Genomic DNA, 23603 nt, shown 5'->3' with positions numbered 1-23603 from the left:
GTTCCTTTTTTTCTTTTTGCTGCATAATATTCTATTGTGTATAACAGTTTTTTGATCCACTTCCAGCACTTCCACTTGGCTATTGTAAATTATGCTTCTATGAACATAAGAGTGCATAGGTACTTTTGAATTGGTGTTTCAGGGTTCTTCAGGTATAATCCCAGCAGTGGAATTGCTGCATCAAAAGGCGGTTCCATTTTTAGTTTTTTGAGGAAATTCTGTACTCTTTTCCACAGTGGCTGCACCAGTCTGCATTCCCACCGGCAGTGCACTAGGGGTCTCTTTTCTCCACATCCTCGTCAGCACTTGTTGTTTGTTGTTTTGTTAATGATGGCCATTCTGACTGGTGTGAGGTGGTATCTCATTGTGGTTTTTATTTGTATCTCTCTGATGGCTAGTGAGGTTGAGTGTCCTTTTATATACTATGGGCCCTCTGTATGACCTCCTCAGTGAAGTGTCTGTTCAGGACCTTTCCACATTTTTAAATTGGATTATTTGTCTTCCTGCTGTTGAGCCATATGAGGTTTTTATTTTTTTTTTAAAGATTTTATTTATTCATTTTTAGAAAGAGGGGAAGAAAGGGAAAAAGAAAGGGAGAGAAACATTGATGGGTGAAAGAAACATAGACTAGTTGCCTCTCGTACGCCCCCATTTCAGGACCTGGCCCTCACCCTAGGCCTGTGTCCTGGCTGGGAATCGAATCAGTGACCCTTCAGTTTGCAGGCCTGTGCTTAATCCACTGAGCCACACGAGCCAGGACCCATTGTGAGTTCTTTATATACTTTGGAGATCAAACCTCACTCTGGAATATCATTGGCAAGTATGTTTTCCTGTACTGTTGCTTCCCTTTTCATTTTGCTGATTCTTTTTAGCCTAGCAGAGCTTTTGAATTTGATATAATCCCATTTGCTTATTATTTCCTTTATTTCCCTTGCCATAGAGGACATATTGGCAAAAATATTGCTGCATGCAATACCTGAAATTTTAATGCCTATGTTTTCCTCTAGGAGTTTATTCTGGTATGGTGTAAGGTGGTGGTCTAATTTTTCATTTTTTTTTGCACGCAGCTGTCCAGATCTCCCAACACCATTTATTGAAAAGGCTATTTTTACTTCATTTTATGCTTCTGCCCTCTTTGTCAAATATTAATTGACCATAGGGACTTGGGCTTATTTGTGGGCTCTCTATTCTGTTCCATTGATCTATGTGTCTGTTCTTATGCCAGTACTAGTCTATTTTGATCACAGTGCCCTTGTAATATAGTTTGATATGCGGCATTGTGAGTTATCCTCCTTTGTTCTTCTTTCTCAAGATTGCTGAGGCTGTTTAGGGTAGTTTTGGTTCCATATAAATTTTTGAAATATTTGTTCTAATTCTGTGAAATAAGTCATTGGTATTTTCATAGGGATCGCGTTGAATCTATAGATTGCTTTGGATAGTATGGACATTTTAATAATGTTAATTCTTACAATACATGAATATTGTATATGCTTCCATTTACTTGTATCTTCTTTAATTTCTCTCTTGAGTGTTCTGTAGTTTTCTGAGTACAGGTCTTTCACTTCGTTCATTAAGTTTATTCCTTGGTACTTTATTTTTCTTGTTATTATAGTAAATGGGGCCCCCCCTTGTTTCTGTTTCTGATATTTCATAGTTGTTGTACAAAAATGTCTTTAATTTCTAAATATTGACTTTAATCCCAGTATTTTGCCAAATTCACTTACTAGGTCGAGTAGTCGAGTAGTTTTTTGGTGGAGCCTATAGGGTTTTCTATGTACACTATCATGTGCAAATAATGAGTTTTACTTCCTCTTTTCCAATTTGAATGCCCTTTCTTTTTCTCGTCTGATTGCTGTGGCTAGAAATGGTGAAAGTGTGCACCCTTCTCTTGCTCCTGATTTTGGGGGGAAAGATCGTAGTTTTCGCATGCTGAGTATGATGTTGGCTGTTGGTTTTTTGTAAATGGTCTTTATTATGTTGAGGTATGTTCCCTATGTTCCCAGTTTGCTGAAACTTTTTTATCATTAATGGGTGTTGTACTTTATCAAACGCTTTTTGAGCATCTATTGATATGATCATGTGATTTTTGTCTTTCATTTTGTTTATGCGGTGTATTACGTTTATTGATTTATGAATATTATACCATCGTTGCATCCCTGAGATTAATACCACTTGATCATTTTGTGATATTTTTAATGTATCGCTGGATCTTGTTTGCCAATATTTTTTTGAAGATTTTCGCATCTCTGTTCATCAGCAATATGTTCGTTTATTTGAAATGTTTTCTGTCCTTTCTAGGTAGACCTGTATTGTTATGAACTTCATTCTCAGGATTGCCTTCACTGTGTCCCATAGGCTTTGGGCTGTTGTGTGTTTATTTTCATTTGTTTCCAGAAACTTTCTGATTTCTTCATTGATCTCATTGTTAACTCATTCATTATTTGATAGCATATTATTCAGTCTCCATGAATTTGAATGTTTTTGAGTTTCTTTTTTTTTTTTTTGACATTTGTTTCTAGTTTCAACCCGTTGTGATCTGAGAGAATGATTGATATGATTTTATTCTTCTTGGCTTTGTTGAGGCTTGTTTTGTGTCCTACCATATGGTCTATTTTTGAGCATGTCCCATAAGCTTTTTTTAAACGTATATTTTATTATGTTGTTACAGTAGTTCTAATTTTTTTCCCCTTTGGTCCCCTCTGCCCAGTACCCCCCTTCCCTCCAGCAATCCCACCCCACTTAGTACATGTTCATGGGTCGTGCATATAAGTTCTTTGGCTTCACCCTTTCCTATATTATTCTTAACGTCCCCCTATTTTGTACCAACCAATTATGTTTCTTAATCCCTGCACCATTTCCCGATTTATCCCCCTGCCCCCTCCCAGCTGATAACCCTCCAAGTGATCCCCATACCTAGGATTCTGTTCCTATTCTGGTTTGCTTAGTTGGATTTTGTTTTTATTTTTTAGATTCAGTTGTTCATAGTTGTGAGTTTGTTGTCATTTTAGTGTTCATAGTTTTGATCTTCCTTTACTTAAGTAAGTCCCTCTGACATTTCATATAATAATGGCTTGGTGATGATAAATTCCTTTAGCTTTACCTTGTCTAGGAAGCACTTCATCTGCCCTTCCTTTCCAAATGATAGCCTTGCGGGATACAGTAGTCCTGGTTGCAGTTTGCCTTTCATCACATTGAATACTGCTTGTCAGTCCCTTCCTGCCTGCAAAGTGTCCTCTGAGAAATCAGCTAATAGTCCTATAGGCACCCCCCTGTAGGCAACTCTTCGTCTCTCTTGCTGCCCCCAGGACTCTGTCTTTATCTTTCACCTTTGGCATCTCAATCATGATGTGTCCTGGTGTTGTCCCCTCTAGATCTAGCTCACCTGGGGCCCTCTGTGCTTCCCAGATCTGTATGGCCATCTCCTTTGCAAAATTTGGGAAGTTTTTATCATTTTTTCCAATTCTTGCTTCCTCATTCTGCACTAGTTTACTGTTTTTTCTTCCTTATGTTCCAAATCATTGATTTGAACCCTGGTTTCCTTCCCTTCACCACTGGTTTTGTGTGGATTTTCCTTCGTTTCACTTAGCATAGCCTTCACTTCTTCTCTTATCCGTTTGCCGTACTCAAGCATATCTGTCAAGCTTGTGAGCATCTTCACCACTAGTGTTTTGAGTTCTGCATATGTTAGGTTCTCTAGCTCCTCAACCTTGAGGTTGGCTATCTCCTCATTGCTTAGTTCTCCCACTGGAATCTTGATCCATTTCCCTTTTGGGGCCATACTTCTCTGTCTCCTCATTCTGACAGGCTCCTGTGTGTGTTTGCCTCCACGTCCCAGATAGAGCTGTCACTCTTGTTAGGTTGGAAGGGGCGGAGCCTTAGGGATTCGTCAGTACAGGGTGACCTGTTCCACCACGTTGTGGCGCTGTATGTGGGGGAGGGGTCCGAGAGGGAGCAATGCCACCTGCCCAGCACCCGCCCCTTTTCCAGGCACTTCTCCCACTTCTGTATGAGACTGGCGCCCCTCTATCTGCTGCTCTGGCTGTTGTTCCCAGAGTGGGTAGGTCTGCAGACGTTCTAGGACCGCGGGGGCCTTTTAAAGAAGTGGCTTCTGCCGAGAGACCAGCAGTTTCTGCTTCCACTGCAACCCTCACTTGTTTGCACAGTCAGAAGCAATGAGGCTTGATTTTCTCCAGTGGTGGGACTGTGAGCTGCAAGGTCCGGTGAGGAGCTGGGAACACTCCCCAGGTGTGCCTCCTGACTTTTTAAAACGTGAGCAGTCGTTTCCTGCCGGCCTGCCACTGTCGTCGCTGCCGCCGCCACCACACCGTGTCCTCTCCGCCCAGGCTCCATCCCTCCTACCTGTCTGGATGAGTATTTCTTCTTTATATCTTTGTTTGCTGGACTTCCATGAAGTTTGATTTTCTGGAACTTCTGGTTGTTTCTAGTTTTGAGGTAGTTGCATTCCTTCTTAGTTGTGGAGGGAGATGCGGCGTGTCTGTCTACGCCTCCATGTTGGCCGGCAATCTGACTTGTCCATATGCTTTTTTAAAGAATGTATATTTTGCTTCTTTGGGGTGAATGTTCTCTATATATCAATTAAGTCCATTTGATCTAGTGTCATTCAGTTCCACAATATCGTTGTTGAGTCTTTGCTTGGAAGATGTATCCATCATTGACAATATGGTGTTAAAATCCCTTATGATGAGTGTGTTCCTACAATATCTTTCTTGAAGTCTTCCAAGATTTTCCTTACATATTTTTGTGCTCCTATGTTGGGTGCATATATATTTGCAGGGGTTTTATACCTTATATGAATTTTCCTCTTTATTATGAAGTGTCTTTGTCTTTTTTTTTTTTATGGCCTTTGTTTCTGAATCTATTTTGTCTGAAATAAGTGTTGGTGTCCCAGATTTCTTTTTCATGTCCATTTGCTTGAAATATTTTTTTCCATCTCTTCACTTTCAGTCTGTGTAGATCTTTTGCTCTGATGTGGGTCTTTTGTAGACAGCATATATGTGGGCCATGTTTTCTTATCCATTCAACAACCTATGTCTTTTAAATGGAGCATTTAATCCACTTACATTCAAGGTTATTTTTGATAGGTACTTATTCATTGCCATTAGTTCCCATTTTACCTGTGTTTCCCTCCTCTCTTTTTCTTCACCTTCTTAAAGCAATCCTTTTAGCATCTCTTGCAATGCTGGTTTGGTGGAGATGTATTCTTTTAGTTCTTTTTTTTTTGTATGGGAAACTCCTTATTTGCCTTTCTTTTTAAATGAGAGCCTTGCTGGGAGGAGTAGTCTTGGTTGCAGGCTTTTACTTTCCATTACTTGGAATATTTTTTGCCATTCCCTTCTGGCTTGTCATGTTTCTGTGGAGAAATCTGATGATAGCCTTGTACTTTATTAGCTGTTTCTCTCTTGCTGCTTCTAGGATTCTCTCTTTGTCTTTGAGTTTTGACATTTTAATTATGATAGGCCCCTTTGGGTTCATCTTGATTGGGACACTCTGTGCTTCCTAGACTTGTGTGACTTTTTCTCTCATCAAGTTAAGGAAGTTTTCTGTCATTACCTTTTCAAACAGGTTTTCTATCCCTTGCTCCTCTTCTTCTCCTTCTGGTTTCCCTATTGTAAAAATACTATTAAGTTTCATGTTGTTCTGCAGTTCCCTTAACCTCTCTCCATTCTTTTTCAGTCTTTTTTCCATTTTGTTGCTCTATCAGGGAGTTTTCTTCTACCTTGTTCTCTATTCTGCTGATTCAAACTTCTGCTTCATTTAGCCTGCTTCTAATTCCTTCTTCTGTGTTCTTCATTTTCTTCTGGCTCTTATTGATAGTCTCTTTTAATGTACTTTTTAATGCTGGTGTAGTTCGCAATAAGATCCTTTCAGGTTCCCTGGAGCTTTTTGTAGTTCTCACTGAATTGTTGAGCATACTTATAACCATTATTTTGAACTCAGCGTCTGGTATTTTGCTTGAGTCTATTTCAGTTAGCACTCTTTCTGGGTATTCCTCCTTTCCTTTCAATTGGAATTGTTTCCCTAATTTAGGTGACTCTTCTTGTTTATTTCTGCTTCTTTGATTGATCTACGTTGACTCCCTGTCTTTGTGATGTTACCTTTTGTGGTAGGAGATTGAGGATGCAGTGGTGCGATCTCTTTGATCTCCTGAACTTGATGCTCTTGGGTTGTGCTTCATGCCATTTATGTGGGACTCTCAGGTTGTAATTGGGTTATGGTTGTTGGGTCATTTTTTGTGGGTCCACCCTCCCAGTGGCTGACTGAGAGTCATTCTGCCTACCACATCTTGTATGCAGTTGTGCAGGTGCTTCTAGAGCAAAACCAAACAGCCAAGGAAAGAAATTCACACCCACAAAAATAACTCCCACCCACAATCATACTATTGACAGGAAATGAGCCGGTGAATAAAGATGTAAAGAGATTAAGAATATTATGAGAATATAAAAATGAATATAAGATGACTAAGTGAAAGAAAAACATTTTGAGAGGGTAGAAGGAGGAACACTAGTAATAGTAGTGAGTAGGGACAAGGTGATGGGAGAAAGTAAAACTTACATTGTATAATAAAAAGGGAGGTAAGAAGGCAGTATTAGGTTTAAACAGAATTTAAAAAATAGAGAAAAGAAAAGGGAAAGAAAAAAAATAGGTACCAAATTGGAGAAAAACATTCCACCATAGCACTCTTGACAACCAATGAGAAAAGGTTAATATAGCTGAGATGGGAATAGGAGGGAAAAATAAGAAAAGCTTAAAAGATGTCTAGAGGAAAGGGAAGTGATTTTGAGATGATAGAGGGTCTAGCAATACTAAGAGTGAGAAATGAAAACCAGAATAAGACAGGAAAAAAATTCTAATTTAAAACGAAAAAAAGGAAGGGCAGGAGGAAGGCAAAATGGAGTAGGAGAGGGGTAAAATAAAATTTGAGATTTGAAATACAAAATAAGTGAAGGTCTAGGAATAAAATTGATGAAATGCAACAACCACCACCATATCCACAACCAACAAGCAAAGACTGATAAAGGTGGAGAGAGAATAAGGGTATTTTAAGAACAGGAAATAAGACTGTGAGATGACTGATGATAAAAAAGTGGGCTGGAGAGAGGAGAAATAGTAAGAGTGTGAAATGGAAACAAGTCATAGCAAAAGAGAAAATCAAATTTAAAATGAAAGAAGAGGAAATAAGGTAAAATGGAGAAGGAAGGAGCAAAATATGAAATTTGAAATCAACTATATTATAAAAACTAGTGACTTAATATGTACAAACTTGAAGGAAAAGAATGTTAAAAAGCTATGCAGGAGAGAAAATAACACAAATCATGAAGATCTCAGTGGAATTCGTCTCAGTAGTATCTAGTGCTTACTATTTTCTTCTTCCTGGATCTGCTGCTAGTGCTGTCAGATGGTGTCTCAGTCTGGCCCTAGGCAGCCTGTTTGAGACTACCAATGATCTGCGCCTCATAAGACTTTACATGATTTCATTAATGCCTACTTTCACCTCTCATTTACTCTGCCCCAGTCTATTTTTTTTTCTTCCTTGAAATCCCAGAGCTTATTCCTGCCTCAGGACTTTGGCCTTCCTATTCCACAAGTCCTCACAGGGCTGGCTCCTCCCAAGAAACTGGCCTTTCTTCAAGTTACTTTTTCAGAGGACATTCCTCTATATTAGTTAGTTTGCATCATTTTATCTTGTCTTGACAACTAGCTGAGATGACTTTGTTAGGCTACTTTAGTCTCCTTTTCTCCAGCAGGATAAGCTCCATGGGTACGGGGCCATAGAGTATCTCCTGACACTAGGAGACATTCAACAAATATTGATTGATTAGGTCTAATTTCAGTTCTCAGACCCACCATCCTATGCTGCTCCTTTGAACTCGTATCAGTCTCACTAAATATCTCTAAGGCACTATGGTTACAGTGGAAGGTTGAGTCAGAACTGAGTATAAATCCTTTCTTTGTTGCTTCCCAACTGTATAACTGTGCAAGTTGTTTATCACCTTTGAGTCTTAATTTACTTCCTGTAAAATGGGTAGAATAGTCCTACCCTATAATGTTGTAGAGAAATTAAATGGCATAATTTATATAAGAAGTAGGGCAGAGTGCTTGGCCTATGTGTCTTAAGTACTCTCTTTTCCCTTGAGTCTTTTGTAAATTATAATAGCTAATATTTAGGTCTTTATTCTGTGACACTATTCTAAGTGTTTTCCATGGATTAACTATACTACAGAAACTATAAATATCCCTTTTACAAATGAGAAAATTGAGGCACTTGCCTAAGGTCACACAAGTAGAAAACTGCAGTGCCCAAGCTGGAACCCAGTAGTTCTATCCAATTTCAGAGGCAGGGAAAGTCATTTGACTATCTTTATCTTGATCCCACAGTAAGAAATACATTGTATACTATAATCCAGCACAAGTGTATGAATTAAAGTGCAAAGGCTTTACAATTTAACGCTTACCCTTACTACATGTAGTATATTTTGATAGTTCCTCAATTTGACTTTGTTTCTGACCAACTTACTGATTTCATGACCTATTAGTAAGACAAAGCACACTATGAAATATGATTTAAATTAAAATTAATCCAACTACTCTTACCTTCCAGCTACCTCAGCCTTTACTAGGAAACTAATGGTTATCAGTTTACACTTTTATATTTCATTTAAAATTTGAGATAAAGTTCTTATTAGTGAAGATGCTGATCCGTCAAGACTATGATCGATTCCCCATCGTAAACCCTCTTGCAATTTTGGAAAATCCATGCTATCTGATGAGATAGAAGCAATTCTTTCACTTTCCAAAAATTATTTACCTCTATTAAAGCTCTTAATACAAGTTGTCCTGTGTTGCAACTATTACACACATGTCTATTTCTCCCCACTAGACTGTTACACCCTAGGGACAGAAACCATATTTTATAAACACTTTCATGTACCAAATGGTGAATTGAACTGGAGACTCAGGAGGTTGTGATAAAGAACTCTGACTTTTTTAAAAAGAGATTTTATTTATTACAGAGAGGGGGTAAGGGTGGAAGAGAAACATCTATGGGTTGCCTCTCACATGCCACCAATTGGGGACCTGACCTACAACACAGATATGTGCCCTGACTGGTAACTGAACCAGCAACCTTTCATTTGCGGGATGATGTCCAATCCACTGAGCCACACCAATCAGGGCAAGAACTCTCTTAAGTGTCAGGTGGGTATTAGACTCAAACAAGAGACCACCACAATACTGTATTAATATTCTTACCTAAACATCTAAAGCATCTTCCCACAGAACAGTGTTGCTGGTGGATTATAAAAATCCTTCTGTGTGGACAATTTGCATATGCCCTGCCCTTAATTTCCCAGTGCCTGCATTTTTTTTCTAGGCTGAGAACTTATATTTCTACCTCTGGCAAAGTTTCTTCCTTGTAGACAGACATTTCAATAAAACTAAAATGAAATGGTCCCTGTGAGTGAATGTATGTTAACATTTTGTCCTGATCTTTCTCATTCTCAATCCTGATTATGAGCTCGCATATGAGCTAGTGTTTATTTCTGTAGATAGGGTAAAGTATATTTCTGAGTGCAGACTAGGTGTCAAAAGGTAAATAAATAAAACAAAGAAAAAGCCCTTGACACAGAGCTTGGCAGTTGCAAGGCAGGATATTCAGAAGGCATGAAATTGCTCTGAACTTTTCTGCCAAGCAATAAATTTCTCCACCCTTAGGGAAAGATTACCTTGGTGTTGTTTTAATCTAACAGATGTTGAACAGTTAGAAAAAGGAAACAAACAACTGGTGGAAATATTACTACCTATTCATGCTGACTTTTACTAAAAAAGACTGGTCCCAGCTGTCTTTTTGGGGATAAACTAAGGTGGGGATAGGAAATGGTGACTCAGACTGAAGCTTGTTTTCAGCTGTTTGGGGGGAAAAGTGCCAAAGGAATACACTATTATTCCCACATGGCCAAGGGGCAAAGGCAAGATAATGTATCCTGCTCACTAATACAGCATGCCTCGCCTTAGTAAATACATGAGGCCAAATTTAAGTCATGAATCGAGCTGTTAGTCGCCTACTCTATGGTCATTTTCTCCTTCCTTATTGACTAAAATCGTCATTATTAGGGGCAGTGACGTCCAAGGAAAGATGCCATTTCTCAGCCTGTTAGGGCGAGCTGTTGTCATCTGTGTTCTGGAAGTGCTGTGATTTCCAAGAACTCTTTAAGGTATGCTGACTCAGCTAGGTTTGCCCATTTTGCCCTTGCCCTCTTAATGCTGCCAGTAATTTCAAATGATGACTGATGGGCAAATGGCTATTTTGGACCATGAGGTGACCTGAAGAATGGAACCACTGCTGTGGTGCAGAGGAGCTCTATACTGGTGTTGGACTGCCAATGCCTGGAATACTTTTCTGAGAGGCACATTTCTTGTTTAACCCTTTCCTGATTTCCTCAGTAGTTCTTGGCAATCATGTAACAGTCTTCATATCCTCCAAAGTATGGGCAATTCTGTTACCCAATTTTACCTTTCTAACAACAGTGTGAAATTCCTGAGGCATGTGTTATGTAAGTAGAGGAAACTAGAGTAGGAACGAAGCAGGTCCTGTCTAATGCCACACACCTGGCTGCTTGGACAACAGCAGGCTTTGGAAGCCAGGTTACCTCACTCCTAAGATTTTAAATGCATGGTGGCAATAGGTAGCAAATTTCCTTTAAAAATGATTTTGACTGGTTAAGCAGTGGTTATTTTTAAGAGCAAGCATTTATGGGCAACTTCCCTCTTCTGTCAAAAGGAAGAATGAAGACTGTCTTATCAAGGGGATTGAAGTCATTGACTTTAAAAACATCAGACTGCATTCAAGTTCTCTCCAGAATACTACTGCTACATTAAAATTACAACTCATTGTATTGTTATTACATTAAAAGAGCTGAATTCTCAAACAGGCTAAGACACATTTTGAATAAGCAACTAGTAAAATAGATGTGTTACTTTTAAAAGCACAAGACTTAATAATTAATGTAGGGTTGACAAAGTCAGGTGAAAAGACAGAGGTAGAACTTTTTTCATCAAAATGAAAGTAAAATTGAATAGAGTGAATTCAACATTAAAGTTTTAATAAGGCAGATGTCAAGCAAGCATATTGACTTCTTACAAAACAAAGAAAATATAAAAGTTTAATTACAGAAACACTTGTACAGAAAACTTGGCATTTCAATAGTTCCAAACATATGTACACACTTTTTCTCTAAAATTTAATTGTTAGAAATGAAACACTTTTGTCTCACTTTCCTCAACTGCCCCTTATGTTTTAATAAAAAGAAATCTGTAACACTGAATAGGTAACAACTTATTTCTTGAGGAGAATATAAGTGCAGTAATAGCTACAAGTTTATTGGGAAACATGAAGTAGTTACATGTTAGCCTATAATCTCATTTGCCACTTCCTGGTTGGGCACAGAGGAGAAAGGAGGCAACACAGACCTGTATAACAGGACCTGACATTGTTGTGGCAGCTGAATCCCAGACACCAGTGAGTCACGTGTGCAGCTGTTGGGAGAGCCAGCATTTCAAAAGCAGGCTGCTTATTATGTGAAAGTGATTTCAGACTGTAGTATCTTTCAAGATCTTGTGCATTCCTCAATATGTAGATATTTCAAGTCAATGTCAGGTACTCTATCCAGAGTCAGGAGAATGATGATCTCTGGACTCAGTTATAGCCTTTCCTGGTCAACAGCACTCTAACAAAACCTCACAAAACTAACACAAGTAAGAAACAGGGAAATAGCAGGAGAAAGGAAGAAAAAAAACAAAGTATCTGGGAGAAGGCAGACACAAATTTCCAGAACCGGCTTGGATGTCCGGCTGCTATATACAGTGTGTTCTAGGTTGGACTTAGCAGGCAAGGAGTCTGAGAGAAGTGACAGGACCAGCAGTGACAGGTAAGAGGAGGAGAACAGGAAAATACAGAAAAAGGTAGGTGAGTTAGTTGTCCAGGTTTATAGCAGTAGATAATGATGGGCTCTTACTCTTAAAAAATTTCCAAGTGGTGATACGTGGGCTTCAGTGAATGGTAATTTGATGCTTGTCCATATAAGACATTAAAAAAGGCTGATTCTCCCCATCACCACCTGGCTGGGTAGCATTGTCCTGATACGCCAAGGTTGCAGATTCGATCCCTGGTCACAGCACATCCAAGAATCAACCAATTAATGCATAAAAAAGTGGATCAAAAAATCCATGTTTCTCTCTCTCTCCCTTCTTCTCCTTTCCTTTCTCTCTCTAAAAATTAAAAAATATATAAAAAAAAAAAGGCTTTTTTTTGTTCTTTTATTTCCTTTCGGCTATTGAAGAAATCAGGTAAGGAGATGCTGAGAAGACAGGATGGTGTAACAATGTGACACTGGGTTTCTGGCTTGCACCCTGACTTGTGAGCATGTTATGAAGAGGCCACACTTTCATCAGCTTTAGTGGTGTGGTGCCTGGACATGGGCTCAGCATGCCTGGCTTTGGTTCCAAAGATCAGAGCTGCAACTGTCAGCCTTGTGCTATAGAGCATCAAGACAAAACCAAACCCTTAGGTGAGAATCAGAAACTCCTCTTCCCTTTCAGTGTTTTTTTTTGTTTTTGTTTTTTAATTCACTTACTTAGGAGGTAGAAGAAAGAAAAGCCTACCCTTTTGACACAGATTCTACAGTATGGCTACAGAAGGAAGACAAAGGACATGAAAATTCCCCTGTGCCCTTTTTGTCAGTTCATGAACTATTGTGATGACACATCTACCTGTCCATATCCATGAATCAGTATACCTAGGGCAGACAGGGCCAGTTTTTACTTATGATGAACTTTAGGGATTTTTTTTCTCCCAATGCCAAAAGAGAAACTACTTTTCCTGTTCACTCCTATTTACCAATGAACTTTTCCTTAAAAAAAAAAACAAAAACAAAAAAACCTCTATAAGACATTGTCAACAGACGGGAACAGAAGAACCTTGCTGGGGCTGGAATGCGGAGTATGAGCAAAAGCAAAGCTCAGGAAACAGCAGGCAGTACTGAGGAGGAAGGAAAGAGTATTCTCCTTGGGGCAGCAATCACAAAGCCTCCATAGTCTCCTCAGGACTGGAGCGAAGGCTGGCACCCACCAGGAACTGTGTGGCACAGGAAACAGCGTCCTGTACAGAACACTGTCAACAAGAAGCCCCATTCTCTGGAGTCACAGCAGGACACAGATGGGAGAATATTGGGCCTGTCCAATAAGAGAAACTCTCTTCAGAACCCTGCTGATCGACAATACCCAGAGGTCAGAAAACGGAGATGTGTAACTTTATGGGGATAAAGGGAATTAAAAGACAACCCCTAAATGCATTAAAAAAGTGACAGGTAGATTTGAAAACCACAGCGTCGCTGATTAAAAGGTCCAATCTGAAGCAGAACAATGAGAAGGCTTCCTTGATACTGCAGAAGATGTCAGCAGAATATATGCAGATCTAGAAAAGCAGACGATAGGAAACAGAAGACCCGGAAGAGTGGTTGCACGCTTTCAAAACTTTGCAAGGATGATTCCAAAGGAAGTTCATAAACATGTTCCTACGTTCTTTTTGCTGCTCCTCATGTGGCTTCCTGGGGTGAAGGCATTTAACACATAGCTGATAGTTCCTGCGCAAGCAGAGTCATCTGTACCCCTCTGCCTCCACTCAATTCAAATGTCTACAGATGGCTTCTCATTCCTCACAAATCAAGCCACTTATAGAACATCTTGGAGCTCTAAGACCTGTAGGAAAAGGAGGGAGGGAGGAGGAGAGTGAGAGAGGGAGAAGGGTGGAAGGGGGAGGGGGGAGAGAGAGAGAGAGAGAGAGAGAGAGAGAGAGAGAGAGAGAGAGAGAGAGAGAGAGAGAGAGAGAGAGAGAGAGAGAGAGAGATTGGGAACTTAAGAAAATCGTTCAGATAAACACAAAAAAGCAACTATCAAGGACAAATCAGATGATGGAAGAATTAGTACTCTAGTCCAAAGAATAAATGGTCAATAAAATCAATTTTCTTCAAGTATAAATCTAACGATCTCTGTATGTGCAGATAATCAATATTTTGTTACAATGATAAAAATGCAATCACAAGTTTTCTTTCAACCCTCGAACAGCCTAATATTTTTCATTTGGTTTGACTGAAATCAAGCAACATAAAGTAGTCACCTCTCATCATGAAATCACCCTCGAGTCTTCCTCCCAGTGCCATTTTTTTCCTAGGTACAAGTTAGCTACAAACAAAGATGCCAACTGCAGAGTTCTTTCACTGTAAACCTATAAAAATAATTTTTTAATTGCCTGACGAAAATTTTATAATATTACTGGATTGCAATTTTTTGCCTATTTATCTAAAAGGGAACACATACTACTAGTAATTTGCTGAATATAATTTTAAAAAGCTAATTTTCTCTCTCCTCTCTTTTTTGCTTATTGAGAGGTTTTTAAAATTCCATTTAATCAGGGAACTGTTTCACTGTAATCTTAGTCCACATTAACATTCAACTTATAACAGTTACTCTGATATTCAGTGGTGAATGAAAAGATTTTTACTTATGTAGGGTTTATATACATACAATGTCTCACTATTATTATAAATTATCATTAATTTTTTCAGGGGAAAGGAAGTTTAAAAATTAAGTGATATTAATTTTTTTCTTTGTATTTAAATGCTGTTTTGGGGGTGATTCCTTCAAAGTTTATCACTCTTCAAAACTCTTGGGGAAATTAGCATTTCAGAATACAGCTAATAAGTGACAACACTATAACCAAGGTCTAGCCACAAAAATGATGCTCCTTCCACTAAACCACTCTGAGGCATACATGAGAAAGACTGCTTAATTCTGTTTTCTAACATCACTTACTACATTTAGCCACTATGCAACAGGAATCTTAATCAAGTCTCCAACTCATTTATTCAGTGTAATTCCAGAGTTTTATTAGTACTGATAAAAACTAATGCAATCTTATTTCTGAAGTCATGATGGCTTATATGACGGGGCCCTCCCAAAAAACTGGAATTATTTCTGGAGGGAGGGTCCCTTCTAGTACAGGCTTCCCCAGCTAGTTGAATGCTCTAGGAACCCATCTGTATCACTATACCAGCTGGTATTGTTTGACAGGATGTGTTCAGCTTCAGTGAATTTTTTTTGAAGACTCTTCAGTGTTTGCCCATTTAATGATGGGTGATTTAGGAGCAAACCTGCCCACACTGCACTGAGTGTTCAGCAGTTTTTGACTGAAAATGGTGTGACCTCCATGCTCTGCCCTCCCTATTCACCCGATCCCACCCCAAGTGACTTTTTTTTTGTTGTTCCCAGGATGAAAAATATTCCTCAAAGGGAAACGTTTTGCCAGTGTGGAAGAGGTGAAATAAAAAATGGCAGAAGAACTAAAAGGCATCAAAATCGATGAGTTCAAAACCTGTTTTGAGCAGTAGAAAAATGTCTCATTAGGTGTATTGCATCAAATAGAGAGTACTCTGAATGTGACTGAAGTTTAAATACGTAAGAGTAAATACACAATTTTTATAAATAAATTTGTTTTTTTGGGGGTCTCCCCTTGCAGTATTGTATCAGTGAGCACTCACCATTCCTTAACGATCAAGCCTGTTCACAACTTCTCGAACTGTAGCTATGAAGTTTTCATTGTCTTGGGGATTAGCTAAAATAATACTGTGCAGTCTGTTCATATATGAGTCAATGGTGTCCAGTGTAGGTGTCTCTCCACTTCCTAAAGTGAGATAAGAAGAAAAAGTAAGAAAATCTCCCCATTTGGTTTGACCATAACACAGTTCAGTGAAGTCACAGCAAAAGAAATTATGCCTCCAATGTGGTCTGCTCCACAGACAAAATTTTAATTTCAGAGGAGAGACATTTTTATACCTAAAAAAACCCTACATACTCTAAATAAACAGATGGGTACATAAATGTTGTATATTATGTATGACTAGCTGCATATAATAAAAGGGTAGAGACTCTCTCAGTTTTCTTCTGTGACTTGCCTCAACATGAAAGGATTACTACTGTTTTATTTTCTTCTTCCTTCCCATTAAAACAAAATTTCAAAGCAAGCAAATACATAGAAGAAAAGTGCTCTAAATAAGGATTTATTATTACTCAGTTTCCATTGTTCTGAGTATCAAAATTAGGCCCAATAAGAAAGTAAATTATGTTAAAATATAATTGGAAAAAAATTTAAATGACCAGAGAACCTGAGATTTCAGGTAATTATTAAATACATGACCCACAGAAAACCCTGAGGAGGAATATCCCCTTATTTTATTGATTTTCATCTTTGGGGGAGACGTCAGCCTCACCACACCAATACCAACATAAATAGCACTTCCTACTTTCTGAAGTGCTCAGGTAAGGATGGCATTACCAGGCAAGGGCATGCTGGCAAAGCTGCTGGTCAGCACCTGCCGCAGGGTCTCCAGGTGCTGTTGTAAGACAGTGTTGCGGCTGCGCTCCTGGATCACATCCACCTCCAGCTTCTCCACTGCGGTGCGCATGCTCTCCACGTGTTTCTGCAGGGCTGCATTCCTCTCCTCAAACTCCATGTTGGATTTGCGAAGCTGGCGGAGCTCTGCCTCCCGAGCTGAAGACATCCCCCCAAGATACACACAGAACACATGGAACACTCCTCTCTAAAGAGTACCAGTGACTTTTCCAAGGACATTCAGCTAAGCTCTCTCTAATGAGCTAGCCCACCTCATCTCCTTATTCTCATTATGGCCTTCCAGATAGCAATTTCAGCAATGAAATGCCTGGCTCCCCAGAGCTATTTTAATTCTTAAAACTGGTCATATTCCATATTTAAGTTTGCAAGGAACAGTTGCAATTCCCAGTATTTTTGTTTGTTCTTTTAAAGATTTTATCTAGTTATATAGCTATCTTAGCAAGGGGAAGGGAGGGAGAAAGAGAGAGAAAAACATCGGTCAGTTGCCTCTTGCAGGTGCCCTGACCTAGACCAAACCTTCAACTCAGGGATGTGCCAACTGGGAGTCTGATCGGCAACCTTTTGCTTTGCGGCAAGACGCCCGGCTGAGCCATACCAGTCAGGGGAGTTTGTTCTTTTTAACTATCCCATGAAAAGCCTGAGGGGTTTCAGAAGCAAACACTGGGAGAATGGGCAAGCATAGTTTTGGGTGCTCATCTTTATACTACAATGAGGTTAAATTTTGCCCTTATTTTGTATGTGGGACACCGAATGTAAATTTTCATTTGCACGAAGGGCTCCAGACTAGTAGTCTGAAAGCCATGGAATTAGTGATGTACATGTATTTGCTTTGATCCAGAAATTAAAGCTGTTTGGACAACACTGGCCTAGCTTTCTTCACTGGACTTTGAGTAGCTATCTTTACTAGAGAGTAAAATACAAGCATTTTTTTCCTTCCAGACCAGTCCTAGGACCTGGAATACCACTACCATTGCTTTTGTGCAATGAATTCCTCCTGAGAATGAAATTCCCTATCACAGACCTGAGGAACACAGAAAGATACTTTGGTAATCACCTTTGCTGTGGTTCAGGAATTCCTCTGTGAATATGGGGATGTCAAAAACAGACCGTTCCTTTACCTCTGTTTCTTTCTGTGAATCAAGAGTAACAAAACAGTTCCAGTCAAGACAGTGGAATACCTAAACACTGTGCTCGCCTCCTCCCATGGCCACATCAAAATTACGACTAAATTATAGAATAACCACCCTTGAGAACCACCTGAAGACAAGCTGAACAGAAGTCCTATAACTAATGATAGAAAGAAGGCATATCAAGCCTTCAAGAAAGACAGAGACATGTAACAGACAAGTTCCACACCGTGTGTGGCAGTTAAAAATTAGAAGGGATATCTTGGATTCAGAAGTCTCCCCTATAGATCAAGGGGTCCCAGCCCCATACCTGGAACCCCAGCCCTTGTCTCCAGTGCTGGGAAGAGAAGTCCCCAAAACCTCTAGCTATAAAAACCTTCACTGATTGTGACTGAGTGAGATGGAGGTTTCTGGAGTCCGAGGTGTTCCTCTTAAGGAGCCCACACATGGATTTCTTGAAATCACTTCCTGAGCTGCAGTGCTGGGGCAGAAGCTCCAAAAGTGCCAGGGACACATAGGTAGCAGCTGAATTGTCTGGTTTCAGGGCAATAGCAGGAGGGGCCGCTTTCTCCCAGAAAGAAGTGCTGGCAGAAGACACTGTTCCTTTGCTGAGCCTTTCCTCACTTAGTATCCAGGTGCTGGCAGGTACAGAATCTGAATCTCCATCAAACTCATCCCAGTGAGGAATTATCTGAGAACCCATACCACCCAAATAGCACACAGGCCCAAATGCCTTACAGTGGGGTGCTCCTCGGTGTGGCCAGTCTTGGCCAGTGCTGTGGACTTCCCTAAAAATCTCTGAAAGGTCCACCCCAAACAAGCATTGGCTGACCTCAGCATGCCCTGTACCTATGCTAAGTGGCTCTCAGCCTGACACTAGTGGCTGTCAGCCTCAGTTTGTAATGGGGCCTGCCAAGGTATTTCCGAGTCGTGCATAGAAATCTGTACCTCAGATCACTTTGTAACTCCTACCAGGTAGCTCCAGGCCAGACACAGGAAGCAGTTCACCTGGGACTGTACCTGAGCCCCTCTCAAGAGGCCCCAGAACCAACAAATCCGGTAGCTGGCTTCAGACCACACCAGAGTATCATCTCAATTAGCTCCAAAAACGACACAACCAAAGGGTGCACAAGTAGGCACTAGAGCCCTGCTACAACAATCTCACTCCAAGGGGTCAACCTTGCATAACAGCTTATCAGCTGTAGTCAGGGCCAGTCCCATAACCAGTCAGGCTAAGGATCAACCCCAATCACTGATGTTCTTAAATACAACAGGATGGCACAGACTACCCACAAAACGAACACCCCTAGAGCACCCAACTCAGGCAAATGAGGAGATTGCACTGCTGGGCCCCACAGGACCCCCATTACACAAGGCCACCCTGAAAAGGCTGAAAGACACAGCACATCTACCTAATACGTAGAAGCAAAAACAGAGAGGCTGCCAAAGTGAGAAGACAAAGAAACATGTTCCAAATAAAAGAACAGGACAAATCTCCAGAAAAAGAACAAAACAAGTAGAAAAAAGCAATCTACTAGATAGAGTTCAAAACACTGGTTATGAAGATGCTCAATGAACTTAGGTAAAAATGGGTGAACTCAGTGAGAACTAATACAAAGAGATAAAAACCATAAAAAAGATCCAGTCAGAAATGAAGAATATATTAGATAGAAAAAACAGCAGATTAGATGAAGCAGAGGTTCAAATCAGCAACATAAAAGACAAGATGGTAGAAAACACTCAATCAGAACAACAACAAAAAAATAAAATAAAATAAAAAAAGGCTAGTTTAAGGGAATTCTGGAACAACATCAAGTGTAATGACATAAGCAGTACAGGAGTACCACAAGAAGAGGAGAGCAAGGGATTGAAAACTTCCTTGGAGAGAGAATCAGTATTATATGAAATGTTAAAAGGTATTCTTTAAGAAGAAGATAAAAAACATGAACTATAAAATGGCAATAAATACATACCTATCAACAATTGATTCTAAAAAACAAAGTAAACAAACAAGGAGAACAGAAACAGAATCATAGATACAGAGAACATTTTGATGGTTGCCAAATAGGAGGGGTGCCAGTGGGATGGGCAAAAAAAGGTGAAGGGATTAAGAAGTACAAATTGGTAGTTACAGAATACTCATGGGGAGGTAAAGTACAGCACAGGGAAAAGAGTAGCTGAAGAACATATATGCATGATCCATGGGCATTGACAATGGTGTGGGGCTTGCCTGAGGGAGTGGGGGTTGTTGAGTAGAGGGGGCACAAGGGGAAAACTGGGACAACTGTCATAGTATAAGCAATAAAATATAATAAAAAATGACAAACTATTAGGTCTGTATGGAAAAAGTCCAGCCATTGTTAATATGATAGTGATTTGTGCAACACTGATGTAACCTGGTAGCCAAGGAAAGTGGACTGGAATATGCATGTGTGAACAATGATGATTTCACTGTACTACTCAGTTGGGGTGGTAGACGTTGTTGAGTGAGTGTGTACTGTATGGTCACTGTATTCACAATGACTGAGAGAGCAGAACAAAGAATTTGCATCAAATTTTGCATTAAGCTTGAACATTCCTCCACAGAAACTATTCAGATGATTCAAAAGGCTGAAGCTATGGGCAACTGGTGATTGTCAGCTTCCTCACGGCAATGTGCCCACTCATGCATCACATCTCATGCAGAGTTTTTTGACAAAACATCAAATCACCCAGGTGATTCAAACCCCCTGCAGTCCAGATTTGGTGCTCTGGGACTTCTTGCTTTTATCAAAACTAGAATCACCTTTGAAATGGAAGAGATGAGATTTCAGATCATTAATGAGATTCAGGAAACTGTGATGGGGCAGTTGATGGTGAACTGTGTTAGGTCCCAAGGTGCCTACTTTGAAGGGGATTGAAGCGTCATTGTTCCAGGTAAAATGTTTCTTGTATTTTGTATCTTCGACAAATGTCTCTGTTTTTCATTCTACATTGCTGGATACCACCTGGACAGACCTCGTACATACCTATCAATAATTACTTTAGAGGACCTCTGGCCAGGATGGAGGCACAGAGAGACATGCTATGTCTCCCTTCACAACTAAGAAGGAATACAACCACCACAAAACTAGAAACAACCAGAAGTTCCAGAAAATCAAACTGCACGGAAGTTCAGCAAACAAAGATATAAAGAAGAAATACTCATCCAGACAGGTAGGAGGGGTGGAGAGGACGCTGTGTGGTGGCGGCAGCAGAGGCGGTCACATGTTTTAAAAAGTCAGGTGGGACACCTGGGGAGCATTCCCAGCTCCTCATCAGACCTCACAGCTCACAGTCCCAGGACTGGGAAAAATCAAGCCTCATTGCTTCTGACTGTGCAGAGCAGTGGGGGTTGGGGTGGAGGCAGAAACTGCCCGTCTCTCAGCAGAGTCTGCTTGTTTAAAGGGCCCCAACGGTCCTAGAACGTCCGCAGACCAACCCACTCTGGGAACGACAGCCAAGGCAGCAGCTAGAGGGGCGCCAGTTGGGTGCGAAGTGGGAGAGGTGCCTGGAAAAGTGGCAAGTGCTGGACTGGTGGCATTGTTCTCTCTTGGACCCCTCCCCCACATACAGCGCCGCAACGTGGTGAAACAGGTCACCCTGTACTGACGAATCCCTAAGTCTCCGCCCCTTACAGGAGTGACGCTCTACCTGGGACGCAGAGGCAAACAAACACAGGAGCCTGTCAGAATGAGGGGACAGAGAAGGCCCAAAAGGGGAAGCGGATCAAGGTTCCAGTGGGAGAACTAAGCAACGAGGAGATAGCCAACCTAACAGATGAGGAAATAAGATAACCTAACAGATGCAGAATTCAAAACACTGATGATAAAGATGCTCATAGGCTTGACAGATATGCTTGAGTATGGCAAACGCATAAGAGAAGAAGTGAAGGCTATGCTAGGTGAAATGAAGGAAGATTCACACAAAACCAATGGTGAAGGGAAGGAAACCGGGGTTAAATCTGTGATTTGGAACATAAAGAAGAAAAAAAATGGTCAACCAGTGCAGAATGAGGAAGCAAGAATTGAAAAAAATGATAAAAACTTCCCAAATTTTGCGAATGAAATGAACATACAGGTCCAGGAAGCACGGAGGGTCCTGGGTGAGCTGAACCCAGAGGGGACCACACCAGGACACATCATGACTGAGATGCCAAAGGTGAAAGATAAAGCAGAGTCCTGGGGGCAGCAGAAGAGATGCGAAGAGTTGCCTACAGGGGGATGCCTATAGGACTATCAGCTGATTTCTCAGAGAACACTGCAGGCAGGAAGGGACTGGCAAGCAGTATTCAATGTGATAAAGGGAACCGGCAACCAGGATTATTCTATCCAGCAAAGCTATCATTTTGAATGGAAGGGCAGATGAAGTGCTTCCCAAACAAGGTGAAGCTAAAGGAGTTCATCATCACCAAGCCATTATTATATGAAATGTCAAAGGGACTTACTTAAGAAAAAGAAGATCAAAACTATAAACACTAAAATGACAACAAACTCACAACTATCAACAACTGAATCTAAAAAATAAAAACAAAATCCAACTAAGCAAACCAGAACAGGAACAGAATCATAGGTATGGAGATCATTTGGAGGGTTATCAGCTGGGAGGGAGGCAGGGGAGAAATGGGGAAATGGTGCAGGGACTAAGAAGCATAATCTGTTGGTACAAAATAGACAGGGGGTAGTTAAGAATAGTATAGGAAAGGATGAAGCCAAAGAACTTATATGCACGACCCATAGACATGAACTAAGGGGAGTGGGATTGCTGGAGGGAAGGGGGTACTGGGCAGAGGGCAGCAAAGGGGGAAAAAACTGGAACTACTGTAACAACATAATCAATAAATATACTTTAAAAAATTACTTTAAAAGTAAATAGACTAAATGCTTCAACTAAAAGATACAGAGTGGCTGAATGGGTAAGAAAACAAGACCCAACACATGTTGCCTACAAGAGACCCACTTCAGATTGAAAGACATGCACAGACTGACAGGGAAAGAAAAATATATTTCATGCAAATGAAAATAAAAAAGAACTGTAGGAGCAATACTTAGATCAAACAAAATAGATCTGAAAACAAAGGCTGTAACAAGAGACAAAAAAAGACATTACACATTGATAAAGGGATCAATCCAAAAAGAGGGTATAACACTTGTAAACATTAAGCACCTAACATAGGAGTGCACCTAAATACATAAACCAAATACTGTTAGACAGAAAAATCGACAGTAATATAATCATAGTAGGAGACTTTAACTATCCACTGATATCAATGGATAGATCATCCAGAGGAAATCAATAAGGAAATACCAGCCTTAAATGATAGACCAGATAGATTTAATTGATATTCCTAGAACTTTTCAATCCAAAGCAGGAGAATATACATTCTTTTCAAGTGAACATGGGAACATTTTCCATGATAGACCACGTATTAAACCACAAAATAAGTCTCAGTAAATTTAAGAAGATTGAAATCATATCATCCTCTCTGATCACATAGCTATGAAACTAAAAATTAATTACAAAATGACAACTAATAAATAACCATACAAACACATGAAGGCTAAATAACATACTACTAAACAGTAAATGAGTTAACAACCAGATCCAAAAAGATATCAAATGATTCCTTGAGACAAATAAAAATAACACAACAACCCAAAATCTCTGGGACACAGCCAAAGCAGCTCTAAGGAGAAAATTCACAGCAATACAGGCCTACCTCAAAAACAAGAAACACCTCAAACAGATAATGTAATCTTATACCTAAAGGAACTTGAAAAGAAACAACAAACACAGCCCATGAGGAGTAGAGCAAAAGAAAATAATAAAGATCAGAGTGGACACAAACAAAATAAGAGTCTAAGAAAGCAGTAAAAAGATTAATGAAACCAAGACTTGGTTTTAGAAAATACAATAAAAATTAATAAACCTTTAATTGACTCATAAAGAAAAAGAGGGCCCAAATAAATAAAATC

The 23603-nt window shown here is 39.9% G+C and overlaps 1 protein-coding gene across 1 annotated transcript in view; it reads right to left on the bottom strand.

Annotated features, from left to right (window-relative positions):
• Nucleotides 1-11099: 11099 nt before the first annotated feature.
• The window catches only part of HMG20A (high mobility group 20A), an 84027-nt gene continuing 71523 nt past the window's right edge, over nucleotides 11100-23603 (bottom strand). Inside the window, exons 7-10 of the mRNA XM_090269954.1 lie at nucleotides 17538-17613; nucleotides 16406-16621; nucleotides 15612-15754; nucleotides 11100-13773 (exon numbers count right to left, since the gene is read on the bottom strand). Coding sequence (XP_090126080.1) covers nucleotides 15618-15754; nucleotides 16406-16621; nucleotides 17538-17613 — 429 coding nt within the window. The 3' untranslated portion in view covers nucleotides 11100-13773; nucleotides 15612-15617. The remainder of the gene's footprint in view (nucleotides 13774-15611; nucleotides 15755-16405; nucleotides 16622-17537; nucleotides 17614-23603) is intronic.

Source organism: Furipterus horrens, unplaced genomic scaffold (genome assembly GCF_987537825.1).
Source record: "Furipterus horrens unplaced genomic scaffold, mFurHor1.1.pri manual_scaffold_3, whole genome shotgun sequence".
Lineage (NCBI taxonomy): Eukaryota > Metazoa > Chordata > Mammalia > Chiroptera > Furipteridae > Furipterus > Furipterus horrens.
This window is presented reverse-complemented; position numbering and strand designations above follow the sequence as displayed.